The 15,402-nt window shown below is 44.7% G+C and overlaps 1 protein-coding gene across 2 annotated transcripts in view; it reads right to left on the bottom strand.

Annotated features, from left to right (window-relative positions):
- Nucleotides 1–81: 81 nt before the first annotated feature.
- The window catches only part of LOC110513219 (microtubule-associated serine/threonine-protein kinase 1), a 79,297-nt gene continuing 63,976 nt past the window's right edge, over nucleotides 82–15,402 (bottom strand). For both annotated transcript variants that reach the window (XM_090195641.1, XM_090195642.1), the window contains 12 exons: nucleotides 15,217–15,318; nucleotides 14,241–14,363; nucleotides 13,736–13,848; nucleotides 10,164–10,324; nucleotides 9,527–9,777; nucleotides 8,995–9,255; nucleotides 8,413–8,657; nucleotides 8,180–8,302; nucleotides 7,727–7,863; nucleotides 7,316–7,506; nucleotides 6,396–6,826; nucleotides 82–6,122 (listed from right to left, as the gene is read on the bottom strand). In XM_090195641.1, coding sequence (XP_090051767.1) covers nucleotides 4,647–6,122; nucleotides 6,396–6,826; nucleotides 7,316–7,506; nucleotides 7,727–7,863; nucleotides 8,180–8,302; nucleotides 8,413–8,657; nucleotides 8,995–9,255; nucleotides 9,527–9,777; nucleotides 10,164–10,324; nucleotides 13,736–13,848; nucleotides 14,241–14,363; nucleotides 15,217–15,318 — 3,614 coding nt within the window. In that variant the 3' untranslated portion in view covers nucleotides 82–4,646. The remainder of the gene's footprint in view (nucleotides 6,123–6,395; nucleotides 6,827–7,315; nucleotides 7,507–7,726; nucleotides 7,864–8,179; nucleotides 8,303–8,412; nucleotides 8,658–8,994; nucleotides 9,256–9,526; nucleotides 9,778–10,163; nucleotides 10,325–13,735; nucleotides 13,849–14,240; nucleotides 14,364–15,216; nucleotides 15,319–15,402) is intronic.

The following is a 15,402-nucleotide window of genomic DNA, read 5'->3' as shown; positions in this document are numbered from 1 at the left end:
ATCTACATAACATTTTCAAATGAGGTGAATGAGACATATTAATCGTTGGTGGCCATTGTGAATAAATATAATTGTATATTTGTTTAAGTACAGTTTAGATTTTATTTTCGCCCAGATAATACATAACTGTAGCAATACAGACCAAAACAAACACTTAGAAATGAAGAAAAAAACGCTTGAAAATATAAAGTGCATTTCAAACAATTCATCATAATCATGATTAGGATGTGCATTTTCTGCCATCGTTAACATATAAAACAGATCTCCATATACCACGGAATTCCTCCATGCAAAGTTTTGAGTAAAATATGCCTGCAAAAACCCTCACATACAAATAATGAGAGAGTTTATTATTCAAAATGTGCATGTATTTTCTCTTCACAGACCAGTTTTGACTAACTTATCTACTCCTGATGTTTCAATGATTATAATACAATAAACACCACCTTAGTGATCAGGTTGATAACATGGGAAATTTGACAAAATGTTATCTGGTTCCCTTTATATTTGAAGGTAGAACTAACAGTCACAGAATAACGCTAAAGAGCCACCCATCTCTGAACAGTTAGAGAATAACAACAAGTGGAATGATTCATATAACAATAAGAATATATTGTAAACTACTGCAAACATTCCAGTTATCTACCAAAACAAGAGACAACTGTATATTCAGTAGGGGCCAAATTTAGACTTGAGATAAGTAGTTAACATGGATTTAAGTCAATAAAACCTCGATTTAAGTCCACATGTCTTGACTTAAGTCCAACTTAAGTGTTCTTATCTCAAGTCTGAATAGGCCACAGCCCTAGGCCTCTTCATTACAACAGCATCCCTAAAATATATCTTGCTATATTAAGTACCTTGACCTGTCATTACAACAATATGTAGCTCTCAGATATGATGATAATAAACTCCATAATAGTATAAAATGAGATATTTATTTTGAATAAACTATGTTAAATTACATGGCATTATGATTATGATATGGAACAATGTTTTATATATATACAGTACCAGTGAAAAGTTTGGACACATCTACTCATTCCAGGGATTTTCTTTCTTTTACTATTTTCTACACTGTAGAATAATAGTGGAGACATCAAAACTATGAAATAACACATATGGAATCATGTAGTAACCAAAAAATTATTAAACAAATCAAAATATATTTTATATTTAAGATTCTTCAAAGTAGCCACCCTTTGCCTTGATTCTCTCAACCAGCTTCACCTGGAATGCTTTTCCAACAGTCTTGAAGGAGTTCCCACATATGCTGAGCACTTGTTGGCTGATTTTCCTTTACTCTGCAGTCCAACTAATTTCAAACCATCTTAATTGGGTTGAGGTAGGGTGATTGTGGTAGGGTGATTGTGGAGGCCAGGTTGAGGTAGGGTGATTGTGGAGGCCAGGTCAAATAGCCCTTATACAGCCTGTAGGTGTGTTGGGTCATTGTTCTGTTGAAAAACAAATGATAATCCCACTAAGTGCAAACCAGATTAGATGGCGTATCGCTACAAAATGCTGTGGTAGCTATGCTGGTTACATGTGCCTTGAATTCTAAAGAAATCATTGACAGTGTCACCAGCAAAGCACCCCCACACCATCACACCTCCTCCTCCATGGTGGGAACCACACATGCGTTGATCCTCCATTTGCCTACTCTGCATCTCACAAAGACACGGTGGTTGGAACCAAAAAATCCCAAATTTGGACTCATCACACCAATGGACATATTTCCACCGGTCCTAATGTCCACTGCCCGTGTTTCCTAGCCCAAGCAAGTCTCTTCTTCTTATTGATGTATTTTGGTAGTGGTTTCTTTGCAGGAATTCGACCATGAAGGCCTGATTCACAAAGTCTCCTCTGAACAGTTGATGTTGAGAAGCAATTTCTGAGGTGCAGTTAACTCTAATGAACTTATTCTCTGCAGCAGAGGTAACTCTGGGTCTTCCTTTCCTATGGCAGTCCTCACGAGAGCCAGTTTTATCATAGCGCTTGATGTTTTTTGCGACTGCACTTGAAGAAACTGTCAAAGTTCTTGACATTTTTAGGATTGACTGACCTTCATGTCTTAAAGTAATGTTGGACTGTCATTTCTCTTTGCTTATTTGATCTGTTCTTGCCATAATATGTAAGTGGTATTTTACCAAATAGGGCTATCTTCTGTATACCACCCCTACCATGTCACAACACAACTGATTGGCTCAAACGCATTAAGAAGGAAAGAAATTCCACAAATTAACTTTTAACAAGGCACACCTCTTAATTCATATGCATTCCAGGTGACTACCTCATGATGCTGGTTGAGAGAATACCAAGAGAGTGCAAAGCTGTCATCAAGGTGGTTACTTTGAAGAATCTCAAATATAAAATATATTTGGACTTATTTAACACTTTTTTGGCTACTACATGATTCCATATGTGTTATTTCATCGTTTTGGTGTCTTCACTATTATTCTACAATGTAGTAAATAGTAAAAATAAAGAAAAATCCTGGAACGTGTAGGTGTGTCCAAACATTTGATTGGTACTGTATATATACACACCATAAGGGGGCGGTATGATCCAAGTTATAGGCTGCAGTCAGAAAGTCGTCTGAAAAGTAGCCAAGTAATGTAGTACATAAAAGCTTGCATATTCTACCAGACTAATTCCAACATCTGATATTCTTCACCCACTAACAAACATTTGCCAATCATTCGCATAAAGATTATGGGTGTTACATGTTTGATAGAGAAGATACATGAGAGAGAGAGAGAGAGAGAGAGAGAGAGAGAGATCATCATAATTTCACCATTGAAATAATGCACAGTGTATTATCATAACACACATACAGTTGTAGTGCTCAACTTACAGTGAATCCCACTGTGGTGAGTGAAACATAGTCATATTATTATTTCACAACACAGACTAGCCTGGTCCCAGATCTGTTTGTGATTTTGTCTACTCCATTGCCATTGTTTGACATGACAATTCCATACAGAGTTGGCAAGAAACAGACTGGCACCCAGGCTAAAAACAGACAGTTAAACTCTCAGATACCTGACACCAGAATTAGGAAGGAATCCAATATGAAAATAAGGTTAATAGAAAAACAGATGGATAAACGATAACAGCAACAGCAAGGGAACATTTGACATCAAAGAATGAAAAACCTTATCCATCCATAAAGCCCTTAATATGCATTTTACATCTATTAAATATGCTACATCCATTTACACCTGCTTTTTCTTCTTCACCTTTTTGGTTCAAAACAAAACATGATGAGTGACAATTAGAACGTACGAATAGTAGAGCCATAGTCTTTACAGATATTTACAGTAATCTCCTTACCGTAGCTGTGCAGTCAGGATCAAGTAACAGATCATTTTATTCACAACAAAATACAATTATTCTAGTTCATCAATGTTATTCAAGTTTGGATTCTGTTCGTTTCTATATAGTTTCTGGCTTACTGAACCCATCCCTGAAACACACACACATTGGGGTATGCACACACGCACACAGCCCAAATCATCCACCACAGGGGTATGGGATTTAAATCCATGAATATCAACTCCGCTTACACCAGTGTGTGTGTGTGTGTGTGTGGGCTGCAGTAGTAGTCCTGTTCTGTAGAGATAAGCGCTCTGAGCTTCAGAACTGTCAGAGGAGCTTTACTCTTCTTTACCAAGGCACCAAATGCACCCTATTCCCTATATAGTGCACTACCACAGGGGCTCTGATCAAAAGTAGTCCACTTTATAGGGAATAGGATGCCATTTCGGACGCAATCCATGGCACACAAATGTGCCATAGCCTTCAAGATTCACCCAGAACTAACTCAAGGTTGTTTCACTTCATCCTTCACTTACAGACATTCACTGACAGCATGCTATGCTAATCTGGCTATGCTAATCAACTGAGGACTTCAGTGAGTGTAGTGTTGGACCATAATTCTTTGTCATGGGCGGCCTTACAGTAGTAACAGAAAACTACAGTAGTCATTGGTCCTGTGTGGCTCAGTCGAGTGTCTTTCTAAAGATAAAATCTAGTGGCTGCGTCATTGTCTTTTACAGTAGTAATTTTGTCATTTACTTTCCGAAGACAAATCTACAGTGGCCGATTGGATTTTGTGTTTTGTTGTTGTTGCTGTCAAGGTTGTAATGACTAGATTGTGCCTCAGCATACCCTCTGCTTGTGATTACGTTTATTTGAGTGAATTACAGAAACAGAAGTGACTGGTCGTTTAGTCGAGATAGAAAAAACGAGTAAGTAACTGGATTTGGTGTTTCACAGTATTCAGCATGTTTTGATCAGTAAAAGCACTTTTCACTCATTTTTATTCTAGAAACACACAAAATGTACCACATGACATGCATTCATTTCACATACATACATACAGATCTGTTATAGATATCTAATAGTTCATAAAGTGGAGCGTTGTCTTAATATATACTAACTGTATAATAGAAAATGGCCGTAACAGCACCTTTACAATAGTTCTGCTCACTCATGGTTACAGATAAGTCAATACCATGTTGATATGCTTTTCTAGAACTGGAATGTCGTCTTAAGTGCTTGACATTGTGGAATTGTTCTAGAAATCTGAAAAGGCATCTCATTTCTCAATGCCCTCCTCTCTAAACTCCTTTCAGATAGAAGGGTTACAATTTGGGGGGGTGGCTACCTGTGTTCGCCTTATCAGACTGAGGAACAGAGTTAGCTGGACTTTGGGCCACTGTGGTGCCACCGCCAACCATCCGGACTCCGAGTCCGGACGAAGCCTCAGACTTTCCTGCCGAGGCACCTTGCTTCTCCTCACCCGGCTTGGGCATGTCTTTCAGCTCCTTCCCCTTGGGCCCCTCCTGGGACTGGGACACCATTGACCCCTTTATAGGCCCCAGGACTAATTTAGCGGCACTGGTCAGCTGGGTGACAAAGCTGGTCTTGTCGCCGGGGGAAACAGGCCTGGACCTGCCTGGACAGAAGGAGGGTGCGCAAAGCGAGGGGGTGACGCCTGTGGGGGAGGGGGAAGGGGATGGAGAGTGTTCTTCCACTACCTCCAGCCGACATTTATCCTCCCAGTCCAGGGTCCCTCGGTAGCAGTTGACAGGCCCCAGGCCCTGCCTCACCTTGCCCAGGGAGAGGGGTTGTCCGTGGGGTGGGACAGCTGGAGCCAGGGCCCTGGCTGGAGGTTTGGGGCTTTTGGGGCTTCTCAACCCCAGTTCTGAAGTTCTTGGAGAGCCATTGTTCTCGGCTCCATTCTTTCTCAGGCTCTCTCCTACTATTCCTGATGGTTTACTACTAGCCTTGAACATACCTGTAGACCCTGACGTTATTGATGATCCACCCATACCCATGCCTCTGTCTGGACTAGTGCCTCTCCCTAGAGGGCCCCCACAGGGCATGCTGGGCCTGGGAGGAGGACACACCTTGGTGTCTCCATTTAGCTTTGGTTCCGTTCTGTCCTCTCCGTAATTCTCCTGGGAGTCTTGGCTGAGAGGGCTTGTACTCACGGCCGTTCGGAGGCTCTGTTGCTTGATAGACATGTTTGTCTGACGCTGGCTCTTCTCTGCTCCTTCTGGGTGGCCCCTAAAGATACCTGGTGACCCAGTGGGAGTAATGGGACTTGTAGTTTTGATGGAATCCAGATTTGGCGATTGGCTGGATTGGGCTCTGTAGGTGGGGCTACTCTGAGGGCTAAAGGTATGCTCACTGGTTGAGGGTTTTCTAACTAATGATTGGTGATTATCTGTTGTGGCTCCTCCTCCTCGGTTAGGTGACCTCTCTGGGACGGTTGTTGTCCTGTTGCTATAAGCCATAATGATCTCTCCCACCCTCTCCCTCGATCTTTCTCTCTCTCTCTTCCTCTCTCTCTCTCTTTCCCTCTCCCTACCAGCCAGCAGTGTATCCCTACTCAGCGGTGACTCTTGCCTCCCTAACTTCCTCATCGGCTTGAGCACCCCCGTCTCTGGTGTCGTGGTAGTTGCCCCTGTAGATGAACCCTGGGAGCCTGGGGCGGAGGGCAGCAGTGGGGGGTTCAGAGGTGGTAGATTCTCCCCTTCCGTCTCCAACAAACTCTGGAGCCCCAGCTCGCAACAGTGGAACTGGTCCTTGCGGTACAAGTCAGAGTGCTGGACCTAGGATAGGATAGGATAAAGTTTTATTTAGGGGGAAATTGTCTTAGACACATAGTGATGCTGTATACAGTAGGTCTACTAAAAATACTCAAGTTCTTTAAATTCCCAATGTGTTGTTTTAACTGTATTTAAATGTCTTCCCCATGTATACTTAAACTAATAAATGAGATGAAAATACATTACAAACTGGACACATTCATAATACACACATAGCACACGTTACCCATGTGTCACACCTCTAATACACATCTCAGACCGCCACATTCACAATACCTCCAGGCTGTGCTTCCTCAGAGGCCCTCCCACCCCACCACTCGATGACTGGGAATGAGATAGCGGCGAGGTGAGCTTCTCTGCCGACTGGACCCTCTTGAGGAGTGGGGAACGGGGCGGCTCGGCGGACTTGGGCCTGGGGCGGACCACGGGTGGTGATGAGTGGAGCTTTGCCCCGGCAGGGAAGGTCTGGGTGGTGTTGGAGCTACCAATGGTGTGGCCCGGGAGTGGGGGAGGGGAGGACTGGGTGGGGGATGGTGTGTGGGCTAAGGGGGAGAGGGGGATGTTGCCGGCGGACTTGCAGCGGGCCGAGCGGTACTGGCGGTGGAGCTTGGGGGAGAGGCCGTGCAGGGAGCTGGGGCGCATGTGCTGGGAGGCGGCAGGGGAGTTGGGGGTGCTGGAGGCAGGAGAGCTGCTCTGAGAGGACACACCTGGGGGAGAGGAAAGAAAAAGACAAGAGAGAGGTTACAGTGAAGATAGAGAGGAGTAGAGAAAGAGAGACAAGAAGAGAGAAGATAGACAGAAAAGAGAAAGATGAGAGAGGAAGAAGGAAAAACAGATTCTTCAGCTACAGATTAATAATCAGTTCAGCCACAACTGTTTGATTCAGCTTGCCTGGTGCAATGGAACCAAAACTGGTTCCCAAACCCTGACCATCTGACACTCATCTGACAATCTCAAACACTCTATTTACTTCAAAGAAAACAAATACAATTTGGAACCCTGAGGACTATACTACAAAGTGGGATAAATGAGTTAGCCAGCTAACTTCCATAAACAACCAGAAATAACTATTGATTTTCTAGTTCCACGTACATTTCAAGCTTATCTTTAATCTTTAATTTTAGAATAGTTAGGCAAGTTAGCTGGCTAACTCATTGATGCTGCTTTGTAGTGTACCCCTCAGGTCTGTTACTCACCCAGGTAGGAGGACTCAGGTGTGGACCTGTATCCCTGCTGTGTAGGGGAACGGGCTGACAGGTTGTGGGAGGGAGAACCTGGTAGACTGTCACTGGACGACAGAGAGCGGTTCAGAGAGGACAGGCTGCGGCTGGTGTGGAGCAGGTTAGACTGTTTAGTGATCTTCCTAAACAGGGAGCTATGCTTCTTACTGTAGGGAGGAGAGAGGGAGGAGGGGGACAGAGGGATAGGGGATGGAGTAGGAGAGGGTAGTAGAGAATAGTTTTCATTAAAAAGTTTTGCAATGTATAACATGGAGAGATACTGAAACGTATTAGCAGAATGCTGAATAAATACATGGAACTGTTCTTGTCCATGTTACAGCATACATGATAACAGCTACTGTAAATGAGAGTGCCATACTACAGTACCTCTCTTGTCCCTCTTTGCCGATGGGCCTCTTATTGCGTCGGGCCATCTTGCACTTGTAGTTGGACTTGCGTGCCGGACCCACCTTGATGGAGGTGTTCTCAAACGGTGTGGTGGTCACTGTCACCTTGTTGCCACTCTGCAGGGGCACACAGAATGATGATGAGCCATGTCTATGTGACTGACTGGGGTTTGATCACAGGTTTTCTGCATGCCACAAGTCTAGGTTAGCCTGCTGAGCTAAAGCCTGGGCACTAGCTCAGGGAGCCAACGCTTGTATGCAGGCAAGTTACTCATCACATGAGCATGGTCACAGAACGACCTCCTTCACATCTACATTGACGAATAACACCCTTACTCATAGCTTAAGAGACCAACAATGAGCATGGATGTTACGAAAACCTACGAATATCAACAAAGTCTATTGTAGAACTCAGTCTCTTCTTCCATCATACCTTTAGAATGAGTTCCACCACTTCCGTGTGGACCAATCCGTGGACAGACTCTCCATTCACATGGGTGATGAGGTCACCAGCACACAGTCCTGCTTCCTGGGCGGGGCCTCCATCCTCCACGTGCTGCCATTGGACGAGGATACATTGTCAATCAATAAATAGGATAGTGTATACCTTTCAAGTTAATTAATTAATTAATCCACCCCTCCCCCTTCTCCTCCCCCTCTCCTCACCCAGATGATGTGATGGACACTGTAAACATCCGTATCTCCCATGTAGACCCGTATAGCCCTGAGGGTAAATCCGTACTTCTTCCCTGAGCGGTGGATGGTGATGGGAGAGCGCAGCACGCTGACGGCAGGGGCCGGACAGTAGTCACGGCTGGGTGACGAGTCCCGGGAGGAGGGGTTGGAAGACAGGGAGCGGGGGGACATGGGGCTGGCCAAGGGGGAGCTGTGACTGTGGACATACTGGTCTACTGTGGTGGGGGGGAAAATGTTAGGGAGAGGAGTAATGGAAAGGGGAAAGATGAAGGAATGACAAAATGGCGAGAGAATGGAAGTGATTGTGGGTAAGAAAAAGAGTAAGAAAAGTTTTAGGCATAGGGATACACATATTACAGTGTACTATTTCATCATGTGGTTTGAAGTATGCTGTGTAAACTCAGCATTAGAGTAACATCCCAGCTCACAGCACCCTCTAGTGGCAGGAGGCCATAGTGATTAATTGACTGCCTGATTAAATGTATTTGATTATTAAAATACATATAAAGCTACTCAAGCCAGAAACAACACATAACAATTCAGCATAGTTACCTGCAGGTATGATGACAGATAGGGCTGTGGCCGAGGCTGACTTGATAACCTTGTTGCCAGGCCGTGAGTTCCTCTTCTCCCCTGTGTCTCCAGACATCTGCTGGTGTCTCGCCCTGCGGAGGACCAGGTCATTCGTGGCCCGGGGGCCCAGGGGGTCATACACAGGTCCTGCCCCCAGCTCCCTATTGGCTGATGTAGGTCCAGGAGTAGTGGATGGAGTGGGCGTGGCTCCCAGAGACTTGCCTGGGCTTGGTGGTTTCTCTGTTGGCGGAAATAAATATTACTCTCCAGTCTCAAGTATATTGATGGAGCTTAGCTAATGTCCTCTCTTGGCTTACTTACAATCTATACACATCATCACTTTCTACTGACTTTTCAATTGTCACCTCATCTGATAAAATCACCAGTTTGTCCGGTGACAATACAAGTGAAACAAACCTCTACCACCCCGTAATCTCTCTCTCTCTCTCTCTCTCTCTCTCTCTCTCTCTCTCTCTCTCTCTCTCTCTCTCTCTCTCTCTCTCTCTCTCACCTCCTACATGTTCCTCCTTTGGGTCAGGGGTGGTGCTGGGGGTGGAGGGGGGTGTGGAGGGAACGGAGGCCACCTCCAGTGAAGTCCCCCTGGCCTTGACAGGGGGCTGGCGTGTCAGGGGGTCTGGGTTGTCCTCCTGCTGTGAGGCGAAGCGATGCGTGTCCATGAGGGCGGAGAAACGGCGCCGGGCCCCGAGGGGAGGGCTGGAGTCACCGTCCATGTAGAGGGACTCAGAACCAGACAGACGCTTCCTTTGAGGGGCCAGGAGAAGAGAAGTTATTATTCCCAATGCTAAGGGACTTTTATTTTGAAACGTATTTAAACTGATGTTGAATCAATGTGTTGTGAATGTTGGTATAAAGGTGTCATGACTTGTATACATTTCATGAATGCCTATGTATACCCCCTTAAAGTTAGTGTTAACATCTCTCTGTTTGGATGATTTAATGGCTGCTACCACCGCCTTAGGTTCTGACACTTCCCCAATACAGGAGCTCAGCATGAGAGTTCACACAATCACACGCACTAGAGTCAATTATAGACAGTGGATCTCAATTCTATAAACCAACCTGTGTATGAAACTCAGACATGAAATCCCCCCCATCTCTCTCTCTCTCTCTCAACCCACCAAACTCACATCTCAGGTGAACCGGTTCTCCAGCTCTTGTCCCTGATAGGGAAGCTTCCCAGACTCTCTCTCTTCCCCTTGTTGTCCTCCCGGGAGCCCTTGTGTTCCCGTCGAGTCACTGAGGGGGCCTTCTGCTCCAACTGGGACAGGTGCTCCATGCTGCTGTACACCTGCAGAGGGGCCATGGAGAGAGTCCAAATCTGAGCCACACTGCTGATCCTACTCTGAAACACTTCATGAATACATGGCCTGAACATAAAGAAAGGAAGCAAGTTGGTTAAAACACTCCTCATCACTACCCTTAGCATTAAGCCAAACATAGAACATGATAGTCAGTTACATACTGTAGATAGAAAGATTACGGAGCTAATTAACTTACAACAACTGCATTTAAATAAGGATAGGCTAGAGTCAACTACTTTACATGTAATACAAAGTAGGTGGGTGCTTCAGCTAATACGTACAACACGCACACAGACATACACACACACACACTCGCATACACACACGGCAAGGTCTCGTAAATGAGCTGTGAGTATGCTGGTGTGTGTGGGAGACCAGCTTAACAACAAGAACGGTGCTTTAAAACAAGGCTAAAGAGTATTCAGCACCATGGTAACTGAAGCAGTTATAACATGAGCTGTACTGTGATATGTACATTGGCTTCTAAATCTAAACTACTGTAATAAATCCAATCACATTTTACTACAGTTGTAGACTAACAGGGAAATGCTTACTATCCTTTTTCCAACAATGCAGTTCAAGGTAAAGATACAAAATAATATAACAAATGTAAATAGTGACATGAGTAATAAATACACAGTGAATAACGAGTAACAATAATGAGTCAAAATAACATGTCTATATACAGGAAGTAGCAGCAGCGAGTCGATGTGCAGGAATACAAGGTAACTGAGGTAGCTATGTTCATATAGGGAGGGGTAAAGTGACTAGGCAACAGAATAGATAATAGACTGTAGCAGCAGCTTGTGTGTGTGTGTGTGTGTGTGTGTGTGTGTGTGTGTGTGTGTGCGTGCGTGCACATACATGTGTGAACGTGTGTGTGTGGCGTCAGAATGCATGTGTGTGCATCTTATGAGTGTGTGGGTGTATGTAGTAGTGTGTGTGTATGTGTGTGGTGGGGTGTCAGTTTAAATCAGTGGAGGCTCCGCAGAGGAGGGGGAGGACCATCCTCCCCAGTGAATTTCTGAAAAATGTAAATAGTGAAACATTTAAAAAAATATCCCTTTTAGATAAAGTTATACTAAATATATATTTACGTCACCAAATAATTGATTAAAATACACTGTTCTGCAATAAAGTTCTACAGTAGCCTCAACAGCACTCTTAGGATAGCACCATGATGTAGCCGGAGGACAGCTAGTTTCCGTCCTCCTCTGGGTACATTGACTTCAATACAAAACCTAGAAGGCTCATGGTTCTCACCCCCTTCCATAGACTTACACAGTAATTATGACAACTTACGGAGGATATCCTACAACCTATCAGAGTTCTTGCAGCATGAACTGACATGGTGTCCACCCAATCAGAGGATCAGAGAACGAATCTAGTACTGAAAGCAGAAACTACAGCTATCTAGCACTTTGGTGCATAAAATGTGGTGAGTAGTTGACTCAAAGAGAGAGAAAGACAATAGTTCAACAGCAAGATAGTTTAACCTACTCAAAAACCTGGCTCAAACAGAAAGGGATGCTATGTTAGCTTGCTGGCTATGGCTAGCCAACACTGGAACACTGGAAGTTAAGCTTTTTGTTATATGAATTTATTGCCACCAGCTGATGTGTTATGCACTGTTGTCCACAAGCGAAGGGAAAAGCTGAGAGGAGGAGAGCGCGTAGTTGCTAGAAGGAATTAACGAGCAAAGTGATCATGCTGTTTGTATGTGGCTGCTATGAAAGTGAACTGTGTTTGCGTGTGATCAGGGGTGTATTAATTCTGCCGATTATGTTGAAAAAGCTTTCTTCAACAGAACGAAACGGGAATAAACATACCTTTATTTGCCCAATAGAAACTCTCGTTTGCAACTGTTGGACTAACGATTACACTCTAAATAAGCTAGATGCAGGCAAGAGTGAGCAAGGCGGTATTGAATGTGTCACTGTCTGTCAACGTGACTATTCACATTTTTCTCTCGACCTGTGCACCTACGTTGTAAACTTTCATTCATAGGCTAGGTTGTAGCAACCTCATGATAGGTATAGAGAAAATGTATCATGTAGTAGCCTAAACCTATCGATGTTACATTGAGCTGGTTGAATGGAATATGAAGGACAGTCATCCAATATGCTGTAAAATAAATAAGGCCATGCCTCATCTTAAATTGCACCGACCACCACTGGTGTAAATATCTGTGAGTCTGTGTGTCGAGTCCAGTGTGTGTGCATAGAGTCAGTGCAAGAGATGGTCAATGCAGGTAGTCCGGGTAGCCATTTGATGAGCTATTTAGCAGGCTTGTTTAGCAGTCTTATGGCTTGGGGGTAGAAGCTGTTCAGGGTCCTGTTGGTTCCTGACTTGGTGCCTCGGTACCGCTTGTGCGGTGGCAGAGAGAACAGTCTATGACTTGGGTGGCTGGAGTCTGACAATTTATTGGGCCTTCCTCTGACACCGCCTATTATATAGATCCTGGATGGCAGGGAGCTCGGCCCCAGTACTCACCACCCTCTGTAGCACCTTGTGGTCGGGTGCCTTGCAGTTGCAAGTGCGTGTGTGTGTGTGTGTGTGTGTGTGTGTGTGTACATGGGTCCGTGTGTATGCTTTGAAACCAGCAGGCAGTGTTCTAGACTCTAATCAGGTCTCTCCACCAATGTACTGCTACTGTAATAGAGCCCTTAGCCCTCTCCATTTATACAAGAGACCCTTCACACACACACATACACACACAGCCCTACTCATTCCCACAAGAGACCCTTCATTAGTCCCCACCCATACAGGAGAACAGAGAGGAGGAGGAAGGGACAGGTGAAGGACAAAAGGAGGGCAGCAGAGAGAGAGAGATAATATAGAAGGAAAGATGGTATAACGACAGAATGACAGGATAATAGCGATTCAAACTATGAGGTGGACAAAAAGAGGAGGGATAAAGAGATAGTGAGGGAGAGAGAGAGAGAGCCAGTATGAAAAATGAGATGGGATAGCTAGAAGACACCGTTAAGTAAGGGGAGATGAAGAGAGAAAATGACCTTGCTGAAGCGAGGGCAGCCAGAGGAGTGTGTGTGGCACGTGTGTGTGTGCAGGGTTGGGTAGGTTCCTTTTTAAATGTAATCCGCTACAGTTACTAGTTACCTAGAGTGGGAGGTAGCCTAACGGGTAGAGTGTTTGGCCGGTAACTGAAAGATCACTGATTCGAAGAGCCGACAAGGTGAGAAATTGGTTGCTGGCCCTTGAACTTAAATCTAATTTGCTCAAGGGAAGCCGTACTACTTTAAAAGTAATCCAAGAAGTAATAGTACTAGTTTGTCAAAAGTATCTTTAATCTGTTAGTGTTTTGTAATGTAATCAGTTACTCCCCAACCATAAGTGTGTGTGAGTGTGAGTGTGTGTGTGTGTGTGTGTCTGTGTACCTTGCTGAAGCGAGGGGAGCAGGAGGAGAACTGTCTGATCTCAACAGGCTCATCATCATCGTTGGTGTCATCCTCATCGTACGCATTGATGTGGTGATAACGATCTGAACGGGCTGAGGGAGGACAGGAGAAGAGAGAGGGAAACAGAGAGAGACAGAGAGATGGCGAGAAAGAGCGAGAAAGAAAGAGCGCGAGATAGAGTCTTAGTTTTCATAAATAATTGAACGTCCCTAGCCTTGGTGTTCTTTCTCCTCTGCTTATACTTTTCAAAGTTGCTGCAACACTTTGGGAGAACCACTCTCTGGCTTGGCTGAGTTTTACCATGAGATAACCCGTATCAAAGATCAAAGACTCATTTGCTTTACACATGGAGCCCATTTCTGATCTTTTTCCAATTATATGTATTTTGATCAATCAGATAAGTTTTTGGCCATTTGGGCAAAGTATCAGAATTGGGCTGCCAGTGTGCTGTATTGGCATTAAATACACAGGTAACGGCACTCACTGTCGAAGTAGCTGGTGTCCTCTTCTGACTCCAGGTGAGGTATGAACTCTGCCTTCTGTCTCAGTAGACTGTTCCAGTCCAGGTCAGAGAAGAACGAGTGCTGCTTCACCTCAAACGCTCCCCCTGGGGGCACGGAGGAATAATACCAACAACAAGATCAGCTCTAAGAATGTAGGCCTCGGAAGAGCATATGGCTCTGGGCCATGGTAGTTGGAGTAATACATAAACAAAGGTTAAAATGTGAATAATTCTGGCATGATTCATTACACACAGTAAGCAGGAATATTTTCTGACTCATATCAGAGACCTAGGGAGAGTAGCCTGCTGTGTGCCAGACTGTTGTTATTATAATAAAAAATAAATAAATGTATCCCCCTTTTCGATCTTGTCTCATCGCTGCAACTCCCCTATGGACTCGGAAGAGTTGAAGGTGGAGTCATGTGTCCTCTGAAACATGACCTGCCTAACCGCGCTCCTTAACACCCACCAGCTTAACCCGGAAGCCAGCCGCACCAATGTGTCGGAGGAAACACCGTTCAACTGGCGACCAGGGTCAGCCTGCAGGCATCCGGCCTGCCACAAGGAAGTGCTACAGCACGATGAGCCAAGTAAAGCACCCCTAGCCAAACCCTCCCCTAACCTGGACGACGCTGGGCCAATTGTGTGCAGTCCTATGGGACTACCGGCTACAGCCAGCGGTGGCACATCCTAGTAAAATCTGTGTTCAACAATGCATTGCCTTGACAAACAAGGTTGTGTTTGGTAAGATTATGACAGTAGACTACAGCAGAAACAGGAGGAACATTCTTAAATTCTAGCACATTGGTTCAGAAACTAAGTGTCGGGATGGACCAAGTTGAAATTAGGTCCCCTGAGAAAATCTTTAAATGGGTATAGAATACAAGCTAAACTTTTAGTGTCAACTAAGGGCCTTTCGCCTTGTGCAGAACAAGTTTGAGAAGCCCTGTTGTAGTACCTGTACCCAGCCTCATCAGTGGATTGGTCTGTAACAGGGTTGATATCAGCCCCTGGGCATCAGCAGGCAGGACCTCATCTCCATCAGGCCACACTATGTCATCTGAGAGAGACAACAGAGCCAGGTACAGAGAGAATGAACAGCAAGGATTTGGATCCGTACCAACATTGAGTCAGGTACAAGTTA

Source organism: Oncorhynchus mykiss, chromosome 13 (genome assembly GCF_057628025.1).
Source record: "Oncorhynchus mykiss isolate SJ-2025 chromosome 13, ASM5762802v1, whole genome shotgun sequence".
In the NCBI taxonomy this organism is placed as follows: Eukaryota; Metazoa; Chordata; class Actinopteri; order Salmoniformes; family Salmonidae; genus Oncorhynchus; species Oncorhynchus mykiss.
This window is presented reverse-complemented; position numbering and strand designations above follow the sequence as displayed.